Source organism: Schistocerca americana, chromosome 3, assembly GCF_021461395.2.
Source record: "Schistocerca americana isolate TAMUIC-IGC-003095 chromosome 3, iqSchAmer2.1, whole genome shotgun sequence".
NCBI lineage: Eukaryota > Metazoa > Arthropoda > Insecta > Orthoptera > Acrididae > Schistocerca > Schistocerca americana.
Window position 1 is genome coordinate 494,363,555 of NC_060121.1, and position 27,333 is coordinate 494,390,887.

General features: G+C 43.5%; 1 protein-coding gene across 1 annotated transcript in view; it reads left to right on the forward strand.

Moving 5' to 3' along the window:
* The first annotated feature begins 630 nt into the window (after positions 1-630).
* The window catches only part of LOC124606867 (juvenile hormone esterase-like), a 143,362-nt gene continuing 116,659 nt past the window's right edge, over positions 631-27,333 (forward strand). The window contains exon 1 of the mRNA XM_047138955.1: positions 631-751. Within this exon, the coding sequence (XP_046994911.1) occupies positions 689-751 (63 nt within the window). The 5' untranslated portion in view covers positions 631-688. The remainder of the gene's footprint in view (positions 752-27,333) is intronic.

The following is a 27,333-nucleotide window of genomic DNA, read 5'->3' on the forward strand; positions in this document are numbered from 1 at the left end:
CAGAGTAAGCACATCACTTGCACTTTCAACACGCAACACGACAATTCGAGTTTTGTATCCATTCCACAGTTCAGACATTCATTTAATGTATTCGTAAAGTTTATTATTTAATTTTTTTAAAAAGAACTTTACGTTTAGAACGTTACAGTACTTAGGAAAACATAGAAATACCAGCACAGACCGTTGCTAACAATAACGATACTAAGACGAGAGTTTAACAGGCTGAGTTTTTTTAAAGTGAACTTAGAGTAATGGGATGTAGGAACCGTCTTTTACATACGGTAATCAGGAGCAAAAACTCCAGTAACATGTGAACATTTCATCGTAATTGCAACGAGATTATAACGAAAACGTCAAAACATCACTTACTTACTCTTCCGCCCTGTTTGTGTCTGTTGCAGCAACTGAGTAAATATCACATTGCTGACGCATTTCGAAGGCCTTGATTCACGAGTTGGTTTGATCAAACCCATGTTACAGAGATGCTTTTAAGTGGCGTCGAGTTACGGACAATAGCAGCATCTGAACTAATAGGACACAATGACGCAAACCAATAATACACAATGACGCACGTCTGCAGCCCTCTAGCAGGCTGGCAGATATTACCCCAGCTGTGGCAAACCCTTATAGATGGTGTCCCCTTAATCCTCACTAGTAGTAGCGTTGTCGTGACCCTGGCGAATTCACGATGGTAAACTGCTTCTGTAGTTGCTTCGCTTTTCAGCTTCTTCTGCTTAACTGTTATGCAAAGGTAAGGGACAAGAGGACCTTCTGTCTTCGAATCATGGGAACATTCCAGACGTCGTAAGTCCAGAAACCAAGTATTATAAAATTTTGAAAGTATCATACGACATAGTACTCTCTACAGTATAATACAAATTATAAAAATGGATCTACATAAGCGTGTATACATGTGAATATGTTGTATGTATGTATGTTCTACATCGGATCCTAAACCACTGGATCGATTTCAACCAAACGTGGTACACATATCACTTACTATCTGGAAATAATCATGGTGCGGGTGTGAACCGCTTACCTATTAAAGGGGTGGAGTTGATGGTGGAGAAGCAGTGTAGCCCACGAGGCGCGAATACCCATACTTTATTCATCCAGTACTTAGCGACTGGCAACAAACTTTATACATAATTTCAAACCCTTACATAACATTCGCCCCTCCCCCCCCCCCCCCCCCCCCCCCCCCCCCCCGCCCCATGAACCATGGACCTTGCCGTTGGTGGGGAGGCTTGCGTGCCTCAGCGATACAGATGGCCGTACCGTAGGTGCAACCTCAACGCAGGGGTATCTGTTGAGAGGCCAGACAAACGTGTGGTTCCTGAAGAGGGGCAGCAGCCTTTTCAATAGTTGCAGGGGAAACATTCTGGATGATTGACTGATCTGCCCTTGTGACACTAACCAAAACGGCCTTGCTGTGCTGGTACTGCGAACGGCTGAAAGCAAGGGGAAACTACAGCCGTAATTTTCCCCGAGGCCATGTAGCGTTACTGTATTGTTAAATGATGATGGCGTCCTCTTGGGTAAAATATTCCAGAGGTAAAATAGTCCACCATTCGGATCTCTGGGCGGGGACTACTCAAGAGGACGTCATTATCAGGAAAAAGAAAACTGGCGTTCGGAGAGTGGAATGTCAGATCCCTTAATCGGGCAGGTAGGTTAGAAAATTTAAAAAGGGAAATGGATAGGTTAAAGTTAGATATAGGGGGAATAAGTGAAGTTCGGTGGCAGGAGGAACAAGACTTTTGGTCAGGTGAATACAGGGCTATAAATACAAAATCAAATAGGGGTAATGCAGGAGTAGGTTTAATAATGAATAAAAAAATAGGAGTGCGGGTAAGCAACTACAAACAGCATAGTGAATGCATTATTGTGGCCAAGATAGAGCATAAGGGAACAATTGACAGGAATGGGGGAAAGAAACACAGTAGAAGAAGAATGGGTAGCTCTGAGGGATGAAATAGTGAAGGCAGCAGAGTATCAAGTAGGTAAAAAGACGAGGGCTAGTAGAAATCCTTGAGTAACAGAAGAAATAATGAATTTAATTGATGAAAGGAGAAAATATAAAAATGCAGTAAATGAAGCAGGCAAAAAGGAATACAGACGTCTCAAAAATGAGATCGACAGGAAGTGCAAAATGGATAAGCAGGGATGGCTAAAGGACAAATGTAAGGATGTAGAGGCTCATCTCACTAGGGGTAAGATAGATACTGCCTACAGGAAAATTAAAGAGACCTTTGGAGAAAAGAGAACCACTTGTATGAATATCAAGAGCTCAGATGGAAACCCAGTTCTAAGCAAAGAAGGGAAAGCAGAAAGGTGGAAGGAGTATATAGAAGGTCTATACAAGGGCGATGTACTTGAGGACAATATTATGGAAATGGAAGAGTTTGTAGATGAAGATGAAATGTTAGATACGATACTGCGTGAAGAGTTTGACAGAGCACTGAAAGACCTGAGTCGAAACAAGGCCCCGAGAGTAGACAACATTCCATTAAAACTACTGACGGCCTTGGGAGAGCCAGTAACGACAAAACTCTACCATCTGGTGAGCAAGATGTATGAGACAGGCAAAATACCCTCAGACTTCAAGAAGAATATAATGACTCCAATCCCAAAGAAAGCAGGTGTTGACAAACGTGAAAATTACCGAACTATCAGTTTAATAAGTCACAGCTGCAAAAGACTAACACGAATTCTTTACAGACGAATGGAAAAACTAGTAGAAGCCGACCTCGGGGAAGATCAGTTTGGATTCCGTAGAAATATTGGAACACGTGAGGAAATATTGACCTTACGACTTATCTTAGAAGAAAGATTAAGGAAAGGCAAACCTACGTTTCTAGCATTCGTAGACTTAGAGAAAGCTTTTGACAATGTTGATTGGAATACTCTCTTTCAAATTCTAAAGGTGACAGGGGCAAAATACAGGGAGCGAAAGGCTATTTACAATTTGTACAGAAACCAAATATTAGTTATAAGAGTCGAGGGGCATGAAAGGAAAGCAGTGATTGGGAAGGGAGTGAGACAGGGTTGTAGCCTCTACCCGATGTTATTCAATCTGTACATTGAGCAAGCAGTAAAGGAAACAAAAGAAAAATTCGGAGTAAGTATTAAAATCTATGGAGAAGAAATAAAAACTTTGAGGTTCGCCGATGGCATTGTAATTCTGTCAGAGACAGCAAAGGACTTGGAAGAGCAGTTGAACGGAATGGACAGTGTCTTGAAAGGAGGATATAAGATGAACATCAACAAAAGCATAACGAGGATAATGGAATGTAGTCGAATTAAGTCGGGTGATGCTGAGGGAATTAGATTAGGAAATGAGACACTTAAAGTAGTAAATGAGTTTTGCTATTTGGGGAGCAAAATAACTGATGATGGTCGAAGTAGAGAAAATATAAAATGTGGACTGGTAATGGCAAGGAAAGCGTTTCTGAAGAAGAGAAATTTGTTAATATCGAGTATAGATTTAAGTGTCAGGAAGTCGTTTCTGAAAGTATTTGTATGGAGTGTAGCCATGCATGGAAATGAAACATGGACGATAAATAGTTTGGACAAGAAGAGAATAGAAGCTTTCGAAATGTGGTGCTACAGAAGAATGGTGAAGATTAGATGGTTAGATAACATAACTAATGAGGAGGTATTGAATAGAACTGGGGAGAAGAGGAGCTTGTGGCACAACTTGACAAAAAGAAGGGACCGGTTAGTAGGACATGTTCTGAGGCATCAAGAGATCACAAATTTAGCATGGAGGGTAAAAATCGCAGAGGGAGATCAAGAGATGTATACACTAAGCAGATTCAGAAGGATGTAGGTTGCAGTAGGTACTGGGAGGTGAAGAAGCTTGCACAGGATAGGGTAGCATGGAGAGGTGCATCAAACCAGTCTCAGGACTGAAGACCACAACAACAACAACGTAACATTTTCTCGCTGACACCTTCCACAAAATGGTGAAAGGAAAACAGGTAATCGCTTACTACATTTTCGTTGTTCATGCACTTAAACTGCCGCGTGATACTCGGCGTTCTAATTTATTACTCCTTTACTTGTATTGTATTGTACGTTAACCGGGAACCTAGAAACGACGGAGAGGCTCCGTCCCTGCCGCAGCCTCTGTGGTCCACAACCCCACGATGACTACTGAGTCGGAATAAGGGGAACCAGCCCGCATTCGCCGAGGCAGATGGAAACCCGCCTAAAAGCCATCCACAGAATAGCCGGTTCACCGGACCTCGACACAAATCCGCCGGCCGGATTCGTGCCAAGAACCAGGCGCTCCTTACCGTCCGGAAAGCGGTGCGTTAGACCGCACTGCCAACCGGGCGGGCCTACTTCTTTACTACTGTTTGTATTCGCGACACCTTTTGCAGACAGTATGTAGGTATACCACTGAATGTACCAGCAAAATTACATCATTGTATGACATATAATTCAGGAAATACGACGCCACAGACATGAGCTGCGTGAAAATGAAACTCCAGGGCGAAATTCGCTAGAGATACAGATGAAATATGTGGACAAATGCGTGTAAAATATTTTAAATGAATGTGAAATATATTTGACTAGTGTGTATAGAGAGATAGAGGAGAGTGACGAGTGGCTGGACAGACAGAGAGAGGGAAGGAGGAGATGGACACAGATGGGGGGAGGAGGAGAGGAGATGGACTGAGAAAGGAAAGAGGAGGAGGTGGACAGAAGGGGAAGGAGCAGATGGACAGAGAGAGGTGGACCAAGGGAGTGAGAAGGAGGAGATGTACAGGGTAGAAGGGCAGGGTGGTAGAAGGAGACTGACTAACAGAAGATTAGAATTAATACATAAATGGGCAGCGCCAGTACGCAGCTAGTAAATTTAATAAAATTCAGTAGACACATTTTTTTGTTATTGTATCTTTATAGTAACTGCGTCAGATGTAAACATGGTAAAGAGGAACGGCGCACACAAAAATAAAAGGAAGGAGACGTAGAAGAAGAAAAGAAGGAGAAGATGATGATGTATAAGAAGAAGAACAACAAGAGTAATTATTATTATTATTATAACAGCTCTCTGCATTATGAATCCTGTTACGTAATAACGATAATCCAACATTAATTTGAATTTCCGCATTTTGTGATTCTGGTTTGATAAAGGGGCTTCTGGCTCAACACTCTCTTCATTTTGGATGAATTCCTTCTGTTGCAGCCGGCCGGTGTGGCCGTGCGGTTCTAGGCGCTTCAGTCTCGAACCGCGTGACCGCTACGGTCGCAGGTTCGAATCCTGCCTCGGGCATGGATGTGTGTGATGTCCTTAGGTTAGTTAGGTTTAAGTAGTTCTAAGTTCTAGGGGACTGATGACCACAGATGTTAAGTCCCATAGTGCTCAGAGCCATTTGAACCATTTTGAACCTTCTGTTGCAGAAAAGCAGTTTTGTACAATTTAAAATTTAAATTCATGCAACTAAGAACAGAAGTACTCTCATTTCTCGAATGGCCAACAAATAGCGGATAGGTACACGTAACACCAGTCTCTCCAGTAGACTCTAGAATAACTCGATTCGTCATCAGAACTTTAAAATTGTGTAGGGGATGGTAAAGTCTATTTGCGCATCGGAATAAACGTGATTATTGTTTAGCAGCTGCAAGGCTACTACGAGAAGTTTGCAGGTCGTATCATGATATGCTGGAATTACAACGTACGATTCTCTCTGCAGTTATTTATACATAGACTTTTACTTTCGAGTCTTTCTGCAGTTCGTTGTGCATAGGCTTTTTAGTGCAGTGAATGTGCAACCGAAAGGTAACAGTTAGGCCACGTTTCTAGGACATCAATAATGTAAAGAAGTTACATTGCAACAGACGATCAAATGATTGTACTAGTGTTGATTATGGCAGTTTCCTGAAATGGTAATGCTATCTCTCTAAGCCCTACAACTTTCTATCGCTATTTTAGGAAGCCAATGAAGTGTTTTTGTTGCGAGAGTTTGTATTATGTATCCATCCGTGTAGATGGGCAGCCAAAGGAAGGCTAAACTGAAGACTTTTCGGGCTTTAACAATGGCAGAACATTGGAGAATGTTTACTATGTATCCGCGACTGCCATAATACTGCATTAAGGGTATCAAGAGCAATAGTGTCTAAGTTGAAAGCACCGTATACGATTCGCGGTTAGACATCATCTGAGATACCAATTTACAGTAACAAGGACCATGGTGTCTTGTAACAGGAGTTTCATTCACAATATCGCTAGGTGATTCGTTACAGGTGACATGAGGGTATAGATCGAAATGAGCTGCACAGATAGAACATTAAGTTATCACCATCAGTGGGGTGAACCAGTTTTGATCCATGGGTTGATGGTAGGAAGATAGTGACTCGAAGATAGTAATATTGTTCGAAGCTCATCTTTCAGTAGCTTCTTACAGGAGAATGTTCTTAGGGTGGGCATCCACCCAAAAAATCTGAATAATGCCTCCTACCACTGGACATATAAAGGGTTTCTCGGATGCTCGTTGTACCGATGATCACATAATTACCTCTCAATGTTAAACAATGATTGAGGATCTGTGAAGCTGTAGACGAAAGAACGTATATTATAGTAAATAATTTACTTCGTGTAACGTCCTTCTACTTTGATAACAACGCCTCGATTGACAACTACAACTATGTTCAAACGTGGTTTAGCGAATAGAAAGATAAACTTATCAATATTTAGCGTCATCTGCAAACCTCTTCATGGAGAATTTTGAGGATATTGCCTTAGCCATTAAAGCCATTAAAGCCTAGTTGTTTCTTCCGATACGCTGACGACACGTTCGTCATTTGGTCCCACGGACATCAGAAACTTGACAAGTTCTTGGAACTCCTTGGCAGCATTAACAGAAACATCCAGTTCAACATGGAGGCAGAAAAACGCAGTGGATTGTCCTTCCTCGACAACTCTGTCCGCCACAAACGAAATGGATGCCTCGGCCACAGCGTCTATAGAAAACCCTCCCACACCGATCTGGACTTGCACGCCATCAGCCATCATTTACTCGGCACAGAAGCGCACTGTTTTACAAACACCGATGCGTCGAGTAAGAATGATGTCAGACACAGATAACCTACCCCATGAGCTGAACCACTTAAGCAAGGTCTTCAGGAACAACGGCTCTAACGTTCGTTAATTAATCAGCGGTAGTAGAGAAGAGCTCAAAAGAATGACAGGCTCGTACTGTAAAATTGAGAATACATGTCCTGAACAAGTCAGAGGCAGATGGGGACCCGCTCACGGTGGACAGTCTCTGATTCAAAAGGTCAAATACTTTCAAATATCTTGGTAGTCTCTGCAGTGATCAGAACCACTGTGAAATTGAAATAAATGCAAGAATTGTCGGAGCAACAGAACATACTTTAGCCTTCAGGATGTGCTGAAGAAAAGATCTCTGTCAAGAAGTTTTAAAATCAGGCTGTACCAACGTATGATTATGACAGTGGTTATGTACAGTTGTGAAAGCGTCACCTTTAGGAGAACAGACGAAGAGATACTACTTGTTTTCGAACGAAAAATCCTCAGAAAAATATATGGTCCTCTGATAGATTCACAAACAGGGGAAAGGAGAATTCGAAAAAACCAAGAATTAAAAGAGCTTTACGCACAGCCTGACATTACAAAAAGAACAAGAAGAAGAAGGTTGACCCGGCTGGACATGTAGCAAGGGTGAATGAAGGGACGATACCCCATGATGTGTTTCTGGGAGCTGTAGCTGGAAGGGTATACCGAGGACGACCGCGGACAAGATGGAAGGGCAATATTGACAAGGACACCGAGGACATGGGACTAGGAACCGGCGAGTGGTGGCAGGAGGCCCGCAATCGGCAACGATGGAGAAGGAGTGTGGAGCAAGCATATGGTCACTAAGGCCCAAGCCACGGGTAAGTAAGTAAGTAGGTAAGATTTCAAACAAGAATCACATTAAGACCACCGAGGAGGAGCAGGAAAAGAAACCTGCTTTCTTGCCGTTCTGTGGTTCCATGCCGTGCAAGATAAGCCTTCCGCTGAAAAGACACAAGATCAAATCGAGCTTCAGGCCTTCGACAAAAATCTGTCAATTACTGACACCAGTTAAGGATGCAGCAAGTCTCAGAACACCTGGGGTCTACAAGATCCCCTGCGAGTGTGGGCAGTCTTATGTCACACAAACAGTACGCACTGTGGAACAACGCAGGAAGGAGCATGAGAGGTTTTATCTCCTACGGTACCCAGAGAAATCGGCTTTATCTGAGCATGGTTTAGAAAACGGACACCGGATAAAGTTTGACGAAACATCCGTCATGGCTCGCACTAACGGCTTCCGGGATTGTGTAATTAAAGAAGTCATTGAAATAAAGATGAACGCGCGGCCCGCAGCTCAGTACGGTACAGGACCAGCGATGGCACGGTTGCAGCGGGCACATCGAACGCAGAGTGAATACGCGCCCATATATGGCGATACCGAGAGCACCAGTGACGTCACAGGCGGTAGCTAGTGCGTGTAAGAGGCTTACTAGGAGACCACTGGCAATCATACCACTTGACAATGGCTAAGGAGTGTTTGGCTGAAAGCTCATGTAATTTTAATCTCTTGACGCGGCTAGAAATCCGAGAACTTTTTTTTCACGTGGTGAACTATACAACAAACAGTTCAGAAGTTCTTCAGAAAAACTTTCAAGAGTTTTAAGTATCTCTTAGAGGACGAATGCACACTGTGTAGTTGTCTGAATGTTGCACAAGTCTACAGTTGTCTGATTTATTAAAACGTTTTCGTTATCTTGATAACCATCTCTACATGTGTGCAGACATATAAGCTGCGTGAGATCAGTGGCATTTGGTACTCTCGAATCTTCAAGGAATATGACCTGGACAAAATCGCTAGTGCCTGTTACAGAAAATGGACTCTGTCCACAGACTGCGTGTCATATCATCATCCTAATCCTTGCAGCGGATTTTGGCTCCTGTATCTGGATCCATAGGGTAAATTGGTGAAAATCGAGAATATACTGCAGCAAGGAGTGCTTCAATGGCTTATTGGGGCTGACAATCAATTGGAGGTGTAGTTATACTAGCATATCTGACAGTACAATCGCCGGCCGGAGTGGCCGTGCGATTCTAAGCGCTACAGTCTGCAGCCGAGCGACCGCTACGGTCGCAGGTTCGAATCCCGCCTCAGGCATGGATGTGTGTGATGTCCTTAGGTTAGTTAGGTTTAATTAGTTCTAAGTTCTAGGCGACTGATGACTTCAGAAGTTAAGTCGCATAGTGCTCAGAGTCATTTTTGAACAGTACAATTAACACATTTCAGACGTGCTGTCTCTATAAGAGTGAAGAGTCGACAGAAACAAGGAACTAAGGAACTGAGTCCACTGTTGGGAGCCTTTTCGGATACTTCATCATGTCTTCCTTCCGGCAAGGATTGAAGTACCTAGCGCTAAGTAGAATAATTACCTTTTTTATGGGGCGTGCTCCTAACCCCATATTTCCACACAAATTCTAGATGAAATAGGCTAAATTATACCGTGTCTGTAGTACACTACTGGCCATTAAAATTGCTACACCAAGAAGAAATGCAGATGATAAACGGGTATTCATTGGACAAATATATTATACTAGAACTGACATGTGATTACATTTTCACGCAATTTGGGAGCATAGATCCTGAGAAATCAGTACCCAGAACAACCACCTCTGACCGTAATAACGGTCTTGATACGCCTGGGCATTGAGTCAGAGCTTGGATGGCATGTACAGGTACAGCTGCCCATGCAGCTTCAACACGGTACCACAGTTCATCAAGAGTAGTGACTGGCGTATTGTGAGGAGCCAGTTGCTCGGCCACCATTGACCAGACGTTTTCAGTTGGTGAGAGACCTGGAGAATGTGCTGGCCAGGGCAGCAGTCGAGCATTTTCTGTATCCAGAAAGGCCTGTACAGGACCTGCAACATGTGGTCGTGCATTATCCTGCTGAAATGTAGGGTTTCGCAGGGATCGAATGAAGGCTAGAGCCACGGATCGTAACACATCTTAAATGTAACGTCCACTGTTCAAAGTGCTGTCAATGCGAACAAGAGGTGACCGAGACGTGTAACCAATGGCACCCCATACCATCACGCCGGGTGAAACACCAGTATGGCTATGACGAATACACGCTCCCAATGTGCGTTCACCGCGATGTCGCCAAACACGGATGCGACCATCATGATGCTGTAAACAGAACCTGGATTCATCCGAAAAAATGACTTTTGCCATTCGGGCACCCAGATTCGTCGTTGAGTACACCATCGTAGGCGCTGCTGTCTGCGATGCAGCGTCAAGGGTAACCGCAGCCATAGTCTCCGAGCCGACAGTCCATGCTGCTGCAAACGTCGTCGAACTGTTCGTGCAGATGGTTGTTGTCTTTCAAACGTCCCCATCTGTTGACTCAGGGTTCGAGACGTGGCTTCACGATCCGTTACAGTCATGCGGATAAGATGCCTGTCATCTCGACTGCCAGTGATACGAGGCCGTTGGGATCCAGCACGGCGTTCCGTATTACCCATCTGAATCCACCGATTCCATATGCTGCTAACAGTCATTGGCTCTCGACCAAAGCGAGCAGCAATGTCGCGGTACGATAAACCGCAATCGCGATAGGCTACAATCCGACCTTTGTCAAAGTCGAAACGTGATGGTACGTATTTCTCCTCCTTACACGAGGTATCACAACAACGTTTCACCAGGCAACGCCGGTCAACTGCTGTTTGTGTATGAGAAATGGGTTGGAAACTTTCCGCATGTCAGTACGTTGTATATGTCGCCACCGGCGCCAGCCTTGTGTGAATGCTCTGAAAAGCTAATTATTTGCATATCACAGCATCTTCTTCCTGTCTGTTAAATTTCGCGTCTGTAGCACGTCATCTTCGTGATGTAGCAATTTTAATGGCCAGTAGTGTATTTATCTTCAGCAGTCGACATATTAGTGATGTGAAGTAAAATATAAAATTCGTCGAGATAATGTCTACAACTGTCTGTTAAAGAAGACATCATCTGAACTAGTGCGTTAGAGGAAAAATGGTATGGTAGGCCGTCGGCTCTCCAAGTATGGACGTATTTCACTGAATCAATGTGGATATGATTGGATTCCCTTACACACCAGATGATGCAATGTGTATTCCGTAATCGGGCATGTATGTTAAACGAGTAAAGTACAGCCTGAGGACTACTGTAATCTTTCATGCAATAAAACACATCGCGGCTGTGTGCCTCCGATATATCATCGTTCACAACGACGGGTAGGGCAAGTTTGATTGTATGACTTACATATATACAAATCTGAAAGGAAAAAGTCAAAAAGAAGAATTATTTTTAATTACGATGAAATGAATACCTTTAGCTGCATACAGGCGTTGATATAAGTCAATGGGAACAGTTGATAATTTGTGAACTCGAATCTGGGATCTCTTTCTTACATGGCAGACGCTCTATCCATTTTTCTTTTTTCCTCCCATTTTGTTCGGTATCGTTCGTTGCGTTTGGTCTGGACGGACGTCTTAGGACATCCATTCAAGTTGATCGTTGTTCCCTTTACTCAGTTTTTTTTATTACAGAGGGCTAGCGCCTCTCTGACCAAACACTCTGAACTACCGTGTCGGCAACACAGAGGATAGTGCGACTGCTGGGACTTATCTCTGGCACGCCTCCCGTGAGATCCACATTCGCAACATATTGTCCCGCACTATATTCATAGTGCCCCTGCCTATCATACTCACTAGTCGCGGCTTTACTGAATATTGTCTATACATACAGCTAGATTCATATTCCGCAAGCCACCGCATGATGCAAGGCGGAGTTCAAATGGCTCTGAGTACTATGGGACTTAACATCTGAGGTCGTCAGTGCCCTATAACTTAGAACTACTTAAACCTAACTATCCTAAGGACATCACACACATCCATGCCCGAGGCAGGACTCGAACTTGCAACCGTAGCAGTCGCGCGGTTCCGGACTGAAGCGCCTAGAACCGCTCGGCCACCGAGGCCGGCTGCAAGGCGGAGTGTTCCTCGCACCGATGTCAGGCATTTCCTTTCCTATTCCACACACAAATGGAGCGAGTGAAAAAGTGTCCACGTGTCTCCGTGCGAGCCCTAATTTCTCTTATCTTCATAGTCCTTACGCGAAATGAGCGTCAGCGGCAGTAGAATCATTCTGCAGTGAGCCTCAAACTCCGGTTCCCTAAATTTTCTCAGTAGTGCCTCGCGACAAGAACGTTGTCTTCCCTCCAGAGATTACCACTGAGTTCACGAAACATTTAATCTCCGTAATATTTGCGTTCTGATCGAATGTACCGGTAAAAGATCTAGCAGCATCCGTCAGAACTGCTCCTGTGTCTTCCTTTCATCCGACCTGGTGTAGATCTGAAACATTCGAGCAGGACTCAGGACTGGATCACACTAGTGTTGTAAACGCGGTCTCCTTTGTGGATGCGCTACAATTTCCTAAAGTTCTCCCAGTAAAACGAAGTCGATCATTCTTCTTTCCTACTACTGTCCTTACGTGCTCGTTCCATTTCATATCGTTTTGCAATCTTGTGCCTATAGTTCAGCCGTCGTAGGTTGATCTCTGACCATTGCAGTGGGATGGGCCAACGATGGTGATCTTGTAAACGTCTCGATGGCAACGCCTGTGTGTTATCCCAGCTCTGTAGACGAGTGCTAGTCACAGGGTGCCAAACTTCAAGCGGGTCGAGTGTGCGGGCCGTGGGCGGGACAAGGCTCCGCCCGTAACATCTTCGTTCGTTCCTTCCAGAAAGTACTCGGTACAGCGCAACATTTCATTTAGTATTCTGGTGCGACATTTTGCGCTCGGCACAACTATCTTTGGGTTAAATTTTTATACATCGGTATCGCACTTTCAGGCATTTTAGCACAACAAACCGAGAAGAAAAGGACCTCTCTTGAATAGATCTTTAATGCGCTGTAGCACTGAAACTCCATATTTGAGGAATAGGCAAGTGTAAATACGAAGTCCACCAAATATGGCACGATAGGTTCGGGAACTGTGAAATCGAGATTGTACTGTACGATGTGCTTTTGTTACGCAGTCTGAGCATAGGGCACGTTACCTAATTAGCCAGTTACATTGAGCGTAGCACACGTGATCTGTTCACACACAAATTAAAATATATAGAGTACAGAAATAAGTAGAGCTACGCCTTCATATATAATTTTGGTTCTGCCTTTTTTTAGTCAGGGTTGTGGTTAGACTGGGATGTAAGACGACATCTTAAATTGATGTGAATGAAGCAATCACAGTGCTACTCTTGTTTGAGAGAAATGTATGGCTGTTTTATTCCGAATATGTCGTGGTTTCCGCATCACGATTTCCGAGGGTATGGTACAGCTTGGATGCAACAACAAAACTTAATCTTAGAACATTAAAGGGGCGGGCGACATTGTGACATTGTTACTAAACCGTTCTAACTACTCCATATTTTATTCAAAGGAAATCATAATTTACAGTTTATGCATTAGTTAATTACAAGGTCTTCGGTGGTACATCACAAACAAAATAAGTACAAAATGTCCTATTTTACACCCTATACTGACAATTGTACTGCTTAAAATGTTGGCGGGTACCACGAATTGGTGCCAATTGGAATCTTAAATTCTAGGAGGGTTTAGTGATCTAGGGTTAAATTGCTCGGAATGAAGCAGTGACTTTTATGGTCTTTGTTGATACAAATACATGGCTATTGTTCTACGGATATATTGCGATATCCAGGTGTGTGGTTAAGCTGTGGCTGGGACATAAGAGCAAGGCTTGAATTGGCAGAAAAAATCTGGTTGTGGTGACAGATTGATCTGTAACGTAACCAGAGGTCTAGGTTAGGTTGGAATGCAACAGTTTGGTTGTGAGTCGGCGAAGCCAACGACTGTGACAGCAAAGAACTCGATTGTGGTGACAGATTGATCTGTAGCGTAGTCAGAGATTTAGGTTAGGTTGGAATGCAACAATTTGGTTGTGAGTTGGCGAAGACAACGAATGTGAAATAAAAAATCTGGTTGTGGTGACAGACTGATATGTAGCGTAGTCAGAATTCTAGGTTAGGTTGGAATGTAACGGTTTTGGTTGTGAGTTTTGGAAGCCAATGAATTCGCAGAAAATCTAGTTGTGGTGACAGACTGAGCTGTGGCGTAGCCATAGGTCTAGGTTAGGTTGGCAATCAACTGTTTGGTTGTGAATTGGCGTAGCGAAATTTGGGAAAAGAAAACACAAGAAAGGCCGTGAAATCGTACGAAACTGCGTGTTCGATGAAATTCGGCGAGGGTCGAAGAAATGCTTCTTGAGCCCGTTGTATTTCGGACCAAGGAAGCGCTGTTCAGAATAATAAAAGATCATACCTGGGACGACGAAGGTTTTTAGCACCTTAAAGTGAACCATAGTCTGAACTTCATAGATACGAAAGATCGTTCCGTTCACACACAGAAAGTGGATAGAATGTGGGGACTTCAGATATGCCATACCACGTTTTGACAGAAAGACCAAACATTTCGCGGCTTACTTAGCTGAGTGTCGGGAACATCGCCAGAAAGAAATATTACCTCACATTTTTTTTGTTGAAGGGGGTGAACTTTACCGGCCCAGCGAAATTGTAATGCAATAATTCTTTCGGAGAATGTTGCAAGCACGACTAACGACGACAGTTCTGTGCCATTCCGGGAAGCCGGCGCCTTTAATTTGCCCAACAGTACAGGTATGTTACAACATCACTTTGCTTGGTACTACACATGTTGTACATTACAACGGAATATCGACTTTTTTCTGTTTCAGTCTTATAATTTTTTCTCGTTTGTAGGTTCATACATTGCAAATATCATGATACGGTTGGTCGATTACATAACGTGTAATGTGCTCTCATTGAGCGTTCTGATTGCCTGAGGAAACCACATGTCCTGTGTCCAGGTTGGATAATTTCCAAGAATGAATACCTATCGACGTCGCTGGGTCTAAACGATACATATCGCACGTGCGATCGTAAATCGATCATGCAACTCCACCGGCGGGCGTTATGAGTATGTTTACGGTGGTCACTACAGCAATGACAAAAGAAGAGCGTTACAAAAATACTTGCAATTGCAAAGGAGACGACTTATCTTACTCGTCGTCGGTGTTGTCGTCATGTTAAAGACCATTCGATGGTCTGGATGGATAATTTGAAAGAGTCGAACCATGTATTCTTCCAGATACTCTTTCGTTTTCCGCATTGTCCGCAATGAAATTGTAACGGTATTTCAGCATCGAAACTGTTCGTACGAAGTTTTACGCACTTCGCACCACCACGGTCTACCAAGTCCCTTCATCCCTCATTGGTGGTACTCCATATTTGCGACAAAAAGTCAAACAATTTTCTACGCTGGATAAACATGGATTTAGATTTTTCCATGTGAAAGAATCCGCCGAAGAAACATCAAGACCACCAGAGATCCTACTCACTAACGACATAAATCGTCTGGGTTTCCCTAGCAACTCACAAATAGTTCGCGGAGGTATATAATTTAGAGCAACTACGGGATCAACGGGAAACAGATAAAAATGACGATCACAAAGAATTGATCACAACGCCCGCCATTGGAGTCTCATTATCGGTTTACGATCGTACGTTCGATATGTATCGTTTGGACCCAGCGACTTCGGTAGGTAATCGTTCTTGGAAATTACCCAACGTTGTGTAACAATAGCACGTCGTACAGCGCAATCTCGATTTCACAGATTCCGAAGTTATCGAGCCGTAATTGGTGTGTAGTGACCTATTTCTGACAATCGATCCCTGCATGTGTACAGTGCTTCATAAATATTCCGTGAAGTGTTAATTTACGTGCAGTGATATAGTTATTCTTTGACTTAGCCTTTGTTAGTTATTCCGTGCTGTTCATGTCTACACAATTCATTCATGTGCGTAGTGTTAAGTTATTGCTAAATATATGTGGGAATAAAGGAACTGTTTTCTTCAACACCCACAGGTGGAATCGTATTTATACTTGCTTGTTCTGTAAGTATGCACTTTCAATAGTACAATGCATTAAATATCTCTCCAATAGACGTCCTTTTTTCTAGGTTTCCTGTAAGTGCGATACCGATATATAAAAATTCGACACTCTCTTCATTTCGGCAGAATCGTGGTGTTAACTCTGTTTACCCTTCGCTACTTGTTCGTGATATGGAGGATGTTCACAGATCCAGTGGATGTCTGCACAAAAAGAGGCATCTAGCGATCCTTCGTCACAAGCCTTTAAAAATGAATGGCAATGACAGAAGAGAGGGATGAGAATTCTCAATATATATTATGTAGGCGCAAAAGCGACGGTTACTCCAGATTTGCTAGGAAACGATATTACAATATCATGCAGAAAGAATTTGGTGACTTAGCTGACAGCGAAAGAGTTAAGACTTACAACGATCAACAGATGGGATTCATCGTTCAGTACATCAAGAATCAATTTGTATTAAATATGAAGGCATGCAGCACGTAAAGATGTTGGTGGTGTGAATAGAAAATTTATGATGTCGCGCACATAATTCCATTATAACTTGCAACGGTTTTCGATGAAATTGAACGGAGAGTATGGAGACTATATATAATACTGCAAAGTACGTTAGTTAAGTCAAGGGGCAAGCATGGAACGATTTTCCGATTTAAAACTCGTTACTGTTGAATTTATGAAGGAAAAAGGAGTGCGGGAACGGAAATTAGAACATCCGGAATGGACTGCAGATCTCACATTTAAGTGGATTTAAGTGCACACTGTCCACATCGTAAGGCGAGAAAGGACTTATTTCTGATTTACTGAGAATGCACGTAAAAGAAAAATCACGTTGTAGAAGAGGCACATTTTCACAAACACAGTCCAATTCTCTATGCTCACTGCCGTTAAAGAAAAGGCGAAGCTTGGAGAATTCATTGTGGCCTTGAAAGAATTACAAAGATAGGTTCCTAAACATTTTGAGAACATCTTACATCAGTTTTTGAGCTGCTTTCGAGACCATTTGTCGTTTCAGTTGAAAGTGTTTCTTTACACGTGCATATGTAACTGACTGATTAGCAAGGCAATTCCCATTTTAATGACAATTCCTTTTACGTTAAAACTGTCCATGTCGTCTACGTTTGTTTCCTCAGGTAGAGTTCCACGTTTCGATAACGAGGTTGCAAAAATGCTTCAATATTTCGATCGACATACATAAAAGACCTTTTCGATTATGTGGCATCTTGAGCGCGAAAATCTGTGAAATTGTCTGCGTCTGTCCATATGCAGACAGTTTGTACCAGACAAAAATTATGTCCTCAGCACGCCAAAAATATTTAAATAATACCGAAAATTTGTGTTATTTCTGATCTATGTTACCGAGAAATCTTAAATATAAAACCAAGTCCTATCCAGGGCGAGTGCACTGCCATTTATGTGTGGCGCATTCACAGGTTCCCTTCTTGCCCCTCCTCACACTCAGACACCGTGGCGTGGCGGTGAGGAAAGTGTGCAACGAGGCTGAGCACTATGGCACTTGTACCAGGGCACTTCCCGTGAGCCTAAATCTTGACTGCCCTGCTACAGACAGTAACTGTTTTCGCCAGAAGCCATTTGCATTTCATACTTGGAAGCTGGCAACGGTGCTGCGAGCTGTCAGGGATCTTCTTACGCTGTCTTTATTGCAGGTTTTAATCGACGTGACTGTGTAAAGCTGCACACTGCTAATACTACTGCTAATACTGTGTTACAACGTTACACAGTTGTTTTTCCTACTCATCTGCACTGATGTATATTTTTCTGCCTTTAGAGCACTTTTTTATTCGTCACACGAAATGTAAATTCTGTCCAAGTTATCTTACACCCTTCTACAGTCACTTAACAAGACCTTCACGTGTACCACAGCATCATCAGCAAACAACCGAAAACTGCTGCTCGCTCTTGTTCGATACTTTTCACTTGGTCTCTCCATTTATTTTTCTGTTTTTATTTTTTGTGGATGTTTTCTTCTTATGGTCATGAAAGGAAGGTCAGGGTTTAACACCCTATCGGCAATGAGGGCAGCTACATGACCAGATGGGGAAGAATCCCATCCATTGCGTTAAGTGGTTTGGAAAACTGACAAAAATCTAAACAGATTTATTTAGGGAAAGGGCCCGCCTTGAGCAAGATACAATTTTTATATTTTCTTTTTACTTCCCTGACATGTTTCACTGAAGTTTCAGCATATTCAGTGGGGTTAATTGTTTGTGTATAGTGGTTTATTTAGGAACTTTAGTAGTCTTCAACCGGTGTTCTTGGTGTTTTCTGGTGAAATAATTTCAGAAGAACCTTTTGGGAACTGTTTTCAGCTCCGTTACTGTGTCATTAGACGTTTGATTCTCTTTCTGTATTAGTCTTTTGTTATATTCACATTTGTTGTTTATTAGTACTGTTAATAATAGTAATTACTTCCCTTGTAGAGTAAGTTTGTGATTATTGTAGTCAGGTTTTTAACATCTTCTTATTGTAGTAGCGGAACTTAGAAAAAGTAAAATTTTACCATGAGTGAGAAGTGTGGGCTTTGCCGTAGGTTCGTGAGTAGTGGATTGCGGTGTGAGACTTGTTCGAAGTATTTTCACTGGGGGGAATGCAGTGGGGAAGCCAGTGGGCATTCTGGTGAGATCCTCTCCTGGAACTGCAGGTTATGTAGCAAGAGTAAGTTGATAGAGGAGCAGGAGCGTAAGATCTGTGCCCTTCAGGTGCAGTTGAAAAACGCACAGGAGGAGCTAGATAGGATGAGGAGGGAGAAGGGGGTTGGGGAATGGGAGCTGGCTGTTGGCAAGAGATCTGCTAGGAGAAGAAGATTTTCAGATAGTTTTACTATTGGTGTTTACAATAGATATGACCAATTGTCAGAGTCTAGTGGAGAGGAATCTCTAGTAGCTGTAGATGTAGGAAGTATGCAGCAGACCTCAGTGGTTACTGTGCCTAGAACAGTTGCAAAGTCGAAGAGGAAGAAGAAGGTTCTGCTGTTAGGTAGTTCTCATGGCAGAGGTGTAGGCCAGCAGTTGCAGGAAGTGCTGGGGAGTGAGTACCAGGTCACCAGCATTGTGAAGCCTAATGCAGGGTTGGCTCAGGTGACTGTTAACATAGGGGGGTTATGTAGGGATTTTACTAAAGAGGATCAGGTAGTGATTGTGGGTGGGGCTGGTAATAGTATTGGTAGGGATGGGGAGTATAACATAGATGGTGACCTGGAAAAGATAGCCACTCAGACTGGCAACACGAATGTGCATTTCGTGGAACTGTTTCAATGTCACGATCTGCCTCATCTTAATACAGCCGTCAGGCGTAATAACATGAGACTTGGGGGTGCGCTGATGACAGAAAGCATGGGTCACATTTCAGTGGTGTCGGTGGAGTCTATCAGCAGGACGGGTTTCACTAGACATGGCCTGCACCTCAACAGGTATGGGAAGGGGAGGTTGGCAAAGCTTATAGGTGACAGCATAGGTGGGGTTGGTAGGATCACTCATGGGAAAATGCCTGCAGTAGTGGGTGTTAGAGCTGCACCTTTTTTAGATTGAAGTCAGCTGATAGGAATTCCTGCTTAGGGGAAGTCTCTCTAACAAGGGAATCACTTTTGACAAAGCTTAGGTATGCAAGTAATGAGGGAATTAGTATATTTCATCAAAATATACAAGGTATTAGAGATAAAGTTGGTGAACTGCTTATAGATGTTGACTCTGAAATTATTGGTATATCTGAACACTTCTTAAATATGGAGGCTTCCTTTACCAGGATACAGGTTGGCTGGCAGCTTTTCGAGGAGCTCTTTGCGGTGTGGGGGAGTAGCCATGTATGTGATAAACGGCATCCCATTTGAGTCAATTGATGTTTCAAAGTACTGCACTGAAAAGGTGTTTGAATGTTGTGCAGCTGTGGTTAAATTTAACGGAGCTAAATTTCTAACTGTTGTTATTTATAGATCCCCAGACTCCGATTTCACAACATTTTTGTTAAAGCTAGAGGAGGTTCTTGGTTCACTTTATAGGAAATTCAAAAAGTTAGTTATATGTGGTGACTTCAATATTAATTGTATAAGTGATTGTGCAAGGAAGAGGATGCTGGTAGACCTCTTTAATTCATATAATCTTATGCAAACCGTGTTCTTTCCAACGAGAGTGCAAGGGAACAGTAGAACAACCATAGACAACATTTTTGTTCATTGCTCATTACTAGAAGGGCATTCTGTTAGCAAAAAGGTGAATGGTCTTTCAGATCATGATGCACAAATTTTAACTTTAAAAGATTTTTGTGCTGCAACACGTGTTAAATATAGTCATCAGCTGTTCAGGAAAGCTGATCCAGTTGCTGTAGAGACCTTTGTAAACCTTATAAAGGAAGAAGAGTGGCAAGATGTTTATAGCGCTGATACAGTAGACGATAAAAATAATGCTTTTCTCAAGACTTTTCTCATGCTCTTTGAAAGTTGCTTTCCGTTAGAACGTTTAAAACAGGGTACTGACACAAACAGGCAGCCTGGGTGGCTGACTAGAGGGATAAGAATATCTTGTAGAACAAAGTGGCAATTATATCAAAACGTTAGAAACAGTCAAAAGCTAAATGCAGCAGCCCATTACAAACAGTACTGTAAGGTGCTTAAAATGTTATTAGGAAGGCAAAAAGTATGTGGTATGCAGATAGAATAGCTAAGTCTCAGGATAAAATTAAAACCATATGGTCAGTCGTAAAGGAAGTTGCTGGTCTGCAGAGACAGGTCGAGGATATAGAATCAGTGCGTAGTGGGAATGTCCGTGTTACTGATAAGTCGTATATATGTACAGTATTTAATAATCACTTTCTGAATATAGCAGGTGAACTAAATAGAAACCTAGTTCCAACAGGGAATCATATAGCGCTCTTAGAAAAAAGTGCTCAGAGACTGTTACCTGAAATGCTCCTCCATGGTACTGACAAGAGGGAGATTGAGTTAATAGTTAAATCACTAAAGACCAAGAACTCTCATGGATATGACGGGGTATCTAGCAGAATACTGAAGTATTGTTCTATGTATGTTAGCCTAGTTCTCAGCCATATCTGTAACTTTTCCTTTAGGAGTGGTCGGTTTCCTGACCGATTAAAGTACTCGGTAGTGAAGCCACTTTATAAAAAGGGAGACATTGATAATGTTGACAATTTTAGACCTATTTCTATGCCATCGGTGTTGCTAAAGTTATCGAGAAGGTTGTATATACAAGGTTACTGGAGCATTTAAATTCACATAATTTGCTGTAAAATGTTCAGTTTGGTTTTAGAAATGGTTTAACAACTGAAAATGCTATATTCTCTTTTCTCTGTGAGGTTTTGGACGGATTAAATAAAAGGTTGCGAACGCTAGGTGTTTTCTTTGATTTAACGAAGGCTTTTGACTGTGTTGACCACAAAATATTACTGCAGAAGTTGGACCATTATGGAGTAAGGGGAGTAGCTTGCAATTGGTTCGCCTCTTACTTTAAGAACAGAAAGCAGAGGGTAATTCTCCGCAGTATTGAGAGTGGTAGTGATGTTCAGTCTCAATGGGGCACTGTTAAGTGGGGCGTTCCCCAAGGGTCGGTGCTGGGCCACTGCTGTTTCTTATTTATACACTCCTGGAAATTGAAATAAGAACACCGTGAATTCATTGTCCCAGGAAGGGGAAACTTTATTGACACATTCCTGGGGTCAGATACATCACATGATCACACTGACAGAACCACAGGCACATAGACACAGGCAACAGAGCATGCACAATGTCGGCACTAGTACAGTGTATATCCACCTTTCGCAGCAATGCAGGCTGCTATTCTCCCATGGAGACGATCGTAGAGATGCTGGATGTAGTCCTGTGGAACGGCTTGCCATGCCATTTCCACCTGGCGCCTCAGTTGGACCAGCGTTCGTGCTGGACGTGCAGACCGCGTGAGACGACGCTTCATCCAGTCCCAAACATGCTCAATGGGGGACAGATCCGCAGATCTTGCTGGCCAGGGTAGTTGACTTACACCTTCTAGAGCACGTTGGGTGGCACGGGATACATGCGGACGTGGATTGTCCTGTTGGAACAGCAAGTTCCCTTGCCGGTCTAGGAATGGTAGAACGATGGGTTCGATGACGGTTTGGATGTACCGTGCACTATTCAGTGTCCCCTCGATGATCACCAGTGGTGTACGGCCAGTGTAGGAGATCGCTCCCCACACCATGATGCCGGGTGTTGGCCCTGTGTGCCTCGGTCGTATGCAGTCCTGATTGTGGCGCTCACCTGCACGGCGCCAAACACGCATACGACCATCATTGGCACCAAGGCAGAAGCGACTCTCATCGCTGAAGACGACACGTCTCCATTCGTCCCTCCATTCACGCCTGTCGCGACACCGCTGGAGGCGGGCTGCACGATGTTGGGGCGTGAGCGGAAGACGGCCTAACGGTGTGCGGGACCGTAGCCCAGCTTCATGGAGACGGTTGCGAATGGTCCTCGCCGATACCCCAGGAGCAACAGTGTCCCTAATTTGCTGGGAAGTGGCGGTGCGGTCCCCTACGGCACTGCGTAGGATCCTACGGTCTTGGCGTGCATCCGTGCGTCGCTGCGGTCCGGTCCCAGGTCGACGGGCACGTGCACCTTCCGCCGACCACTGGCGACAACATCGATGTACTGTGGAGACCTCACGCCCCACGTGTTGAGCAATTCGGCGGTACGTCCACCCGGCCTCCCGCATGCCCACTATACGCCCTCGCTCAAAGTCCGTCAACTGCACATACGGTTCACGTCCAGGCTGTCACGGCATGCTACCAGCGTTAAAGACTGCGATGGAGCTCCGTATGCCACGGCAAACTGGCTGACACTGACGGCGGCGGTGCACAAATGCTGCGCAGCTAGCGCCATTCGACGGCCAACACCGCGGTTCCTGGTGTGTCCGCTGTGCCGTGCGTGTGATCATTGCTTGTACAGCCCTCTCGCAGTGTCCGGAGCAAGTATGGTGGGTCTGACACACCGGTGTCAATGTGTTCTTTTTTCCATTTCCAGGAGTGTATAAATGATATGCCTTCTAATATTACAGGTGATTCAAAAATATTTCTGTTTGCTGATGACACCAGCTTGGTAGTGAAGGATCTTGTGTGTAATATTGAAACAGTAACAAGTAATGTAGTTCATGAAATAAGTTCGTGGCTTGTGGAAAATAATTTGATGCTAAATCACAGTAAGACTCAGTTTTTACAGTTTCTAACTCACAATTCAACAAGAACCGATATTTTGATCAGACAGAATAGGCATATTATAAGCGAGACGGAACAGTTCAAATTCCTAGGCGTTCGGATAGATAGTAAGCTGTTGTGGAAAGCCCATGTCCAGGATCTTGTTCAGAAGCTAAATGCTGCTTTATTTACCATTAGAACAGTTTCTGAAATAAGTGACACTTCAACACGAAAAGTAGTCTACTTCGCATATTTTCATACGCTTATGTCGTATGGTATTATTTTTTGGGGTAATTCTTCTGATTCAAAAAGGGTATTTTTGGCTCAAAAACGGGCTGTTCGAGCTATATGTGGTGTAAGTTCGAGAACGTCTTGTCGACCCCTATTCAAAAATCTGGGAATTCTGACATTGCCCTCACAGTATATATTTTCTTTAATGTCGTTTGTTGTTAGCAATATTAGCCTATTCCCAAGAGTTAGCAGCTTTCACTCAGTTAATACTAGGCAGAAATCAAATCTGCATGTAGAATGCACTTCCTCGACTCTTGTGCAGAAAGGAGTGCAGTATTCTGCTGCATCCATTTTCAATAAGCTACCACAAGAACTCAAAAATCTTAGCAGTAGCCCAAACTCTTTTAAGTCTAAACTGAAGAGTTTCCTCATGGCTCACTCCTTCTATTCTGTCGAGGAGCTCCTGGAAGAGCTAAAGAATTAAGCAAATTCCAGTGTTACATTGTTGATTTTCTTCATTTAAACTTACGAGTTGTCACCTGAATATGTTTTTTTATACTTCATTTTATCTGTTTCTAATATCGTGTTATAATTTCATGTATTGACTCGTTCCATGACCATGGAGACTTCTCCTTAATTTGGTCCCACGGAACAATAAATAAGCCGGCCGCGGTGGTCTAGTGGTTCTAGGCTCGCAGTCCGGAACCGCGGGACTGCTACGGTCGCAGGTTCGAATCCTGCCTCGGGCATGGATGTGTGTGATGTCCTTAGGTTAGTTAGGTTTACGTAGTTCTAAGTTCTAGGGGACTGATGACCACAGAAGTTAAGTCCCATAGTGCTCAGAGCCATTTGAACAATAAATAAATAAATAAATAAAATAGTTTTATTATCTTACCATAAAAAAACAGGAAAAAATGCTCTTTACTACTTGTACACAAAAATTTCTGTTTTTGAGACAAAATTTACAAATTTGAAAGACAGACAAAGTTTTGTGTTTACAGGATGAACATTAATAAAACAGACAAACTGCAGGGACGAAATCCTGACTGAAAACGTCCTATGAATATGTACTCAGAAATGCTTTGTTGCCATGGTACATGACGCTGACGAATAAAAGTTCCTCTGACATCATGTTGTGTCTGCATCCAATAGATGATTATGCAGATGGATGATTCTAGTTCTGGTAAAGGTTACATCGTCGGTAAAGAGGACTGATGAACTAAATCCCATAATTGTGATGGTCAGGTGCAGAAAGCACGGACAACGTCCTTCCCATAGAAGGAAATCCGCTGCTGACAATCCTTGCACTCACTGCTAATACTATGTTGGTGGCCACTTGCTAGGAGTTTGTACTAGGGTTAGTCCCAATATCCTGTAGAACCCAGTCCTTCAAATCTGGCGTACGCCCTTACTGCCCCCTCCCTGCTCGTTTGTTTGTCTGTCTGAAAGGATTCATAATCACACAAACACTGTGGTTAGTGTCTGTGAGGGTACTTGTTTTGGTACAGCCGTGCTGCCTCTCGACCGTTTCCATCTGCTTGGCCGCACAAAAACACCATCTCCACTTGTTCTCGGCATGAATACCTGACCACTCTACTGCTTAAAGTACGCTGTGCCGATCTCACAGCCTAAAACACACGAGGAACATACGGCATATGGTCAGAGGAACTTTCTTTCCACCTACCATGGCAACGATGCGTGTTCGTAAGACCTTTTTCCCACCATTTCCATTCAGAAATCCACTCGTGCAGTTTGTTGGTTTTATTAATGATCGATCATCTTCTATACGTTGTTAGCACATGCTGTGGTTTTCCTGGAAAAGGCGGACCTTCTTCAAAAACAAGCCTGTCTGTAATCAAACTTGCACAGAAGAGCTTCAATTACAAGATGAGAAAATCTAAAGTTTAATTACCAGCCGTAGATTTTGACTATCATCCCACATCATACACGGCCGAAAAAAATTAGTATGCCCCTTTAGAAGTTCCTTATTCACTCATGATCTATTGTTGCAACGATGTATATAGAGTACCTTATCAATAGCACAAGCAGTTCTCAGGTACTAGGTATCGACTCATGCTGAAACACCTATAATAGTACGTGGTGTAACCTCCACGGGCGGCAATACAAGCGCTAATTCTGGCATCCAGTCGATTGTACAAACGGCGAATACTGTCCTGGCATACGTTATGCCGCGCTGCTCAACCTGTTCATGTAGTTCTGTAAGAGTTGTTGTTGGTTGATGAGTCGCAGAGTCACTTCTGGTCCCATCATGTCCCATACGTGCTTGACTAGAGACAAGTCTGGAGATCGAGTTGGCCAGGAAAGTCGCTGCAGGTCTTGCAGAGCATGTTAAGTTTCATGGGCACAGTGTGGGCGAGCATTATCCTGTTGGAACATCACATCACCTTGCTGTTGCAAGAACAGCAAAAGAACGGATCTAACAACATTCGGCGCGAACCGAGCGATCGTTAGCATCCCCTACAGAAACACAAAGGTCAGCGAGAGTTGTAGCTGTACGATCTGCCATGCTGCCCTTAACAACACGACGATCCTGGTGGGCGTCTGTGCTGCATGGACTTCCAGAACCTTGTCTGTGGACATGTGAATGTTCACGAGACCACTGATAACAGCTTCGTTGCACAACTGAAGCAGCATATCCCACTTGTGTGACAATTCTCCGAAAGAACCATTCCGCCGCTCTGAAGACCACAATATGACCCCTCTGAAACTCGCTCAACTGGCTGTAGAAAGCATAAGAAAGTCTCCGTGGCATGGTTGCCTGCTTGCCACACGTTTGCACCACTAAGCCTTCTGGGTAGACACTGATGGCGCTCTGGTAGCTGTGCCACTACGCTATCAGTTGGCAGACGACGTGAAAACCATTATCAGCACATCTACTATCCCCCATGTGGCATATGCCGTCATCTGATCAAAACCGACGTAGTCTTTCGGGGTGTACTAATTTTTTTCCAGCAATATAAATCTACATGGCGAGTTGAAACTCCACTGGCATGAATAATAACTCCATTTGGGACATTTCTACCCTTTGATGGGAACATAGGTGGACTGCTGATGATGTGAATGTGAAGTGGGAACACAAAGGAGTAAAATAAGACCAGGTAGACCTAATATTCTGACAGACAGGAACTGTCAAGCACTACGGAGAGTAGCTGTAAATATCGCATGGAATCAGTGGAAGAAACCACTCATGAGTTCTCAGCTGCTACCAGCAGCCCAGCTAGAAAAATGGGTGTGTATATGGAGTTAAAAGTAATGGGGTACAATGGTCGACCAACACCTCATAAGCTACACATTTCTGTAATCAGTGCTAACTGACACTACAGGTGGTGTAAAGAGCGACGGCACTACACAGTGGATGATTGGAAACAAGTGACTGGGAATGACGAATCACGCTATACATTGACGTAATCCGATGGAAGGGTTTGGGTTTAATGAATGCATGGAAAACTTTACTTGACATCGTGTGTAGTGCCAACAGTAAAGTACAGAAGATGTAGTCTTACATTATGGGGGTGTTCTTCGTGGCTGGGGAGAAGTCGCCTGATTGCGCTTAAGAAAACAAGAAATGGGGGAAGGATATGAACACATTTTTCATCACTGTGCACTGGGCACACGAGAGGATGAGTTCGGAGACGAATATTATATCAGCACGACAATGCACCCTGTCATAAAGCAGCATCTGTGAGGCAATGGTTTGTGGACAATAACATTCCTGAAATGGATTGGCCTGCCCAGAGTCCCGACCTGAACACACTGAAATACCTTTGGGATGAGTTACAACGTCGACTACCCTCCAGACCCCAGTGCGGAACATTACAAATGGTTCAAATGGCTCTGAGCACTATGGGACTCAACGT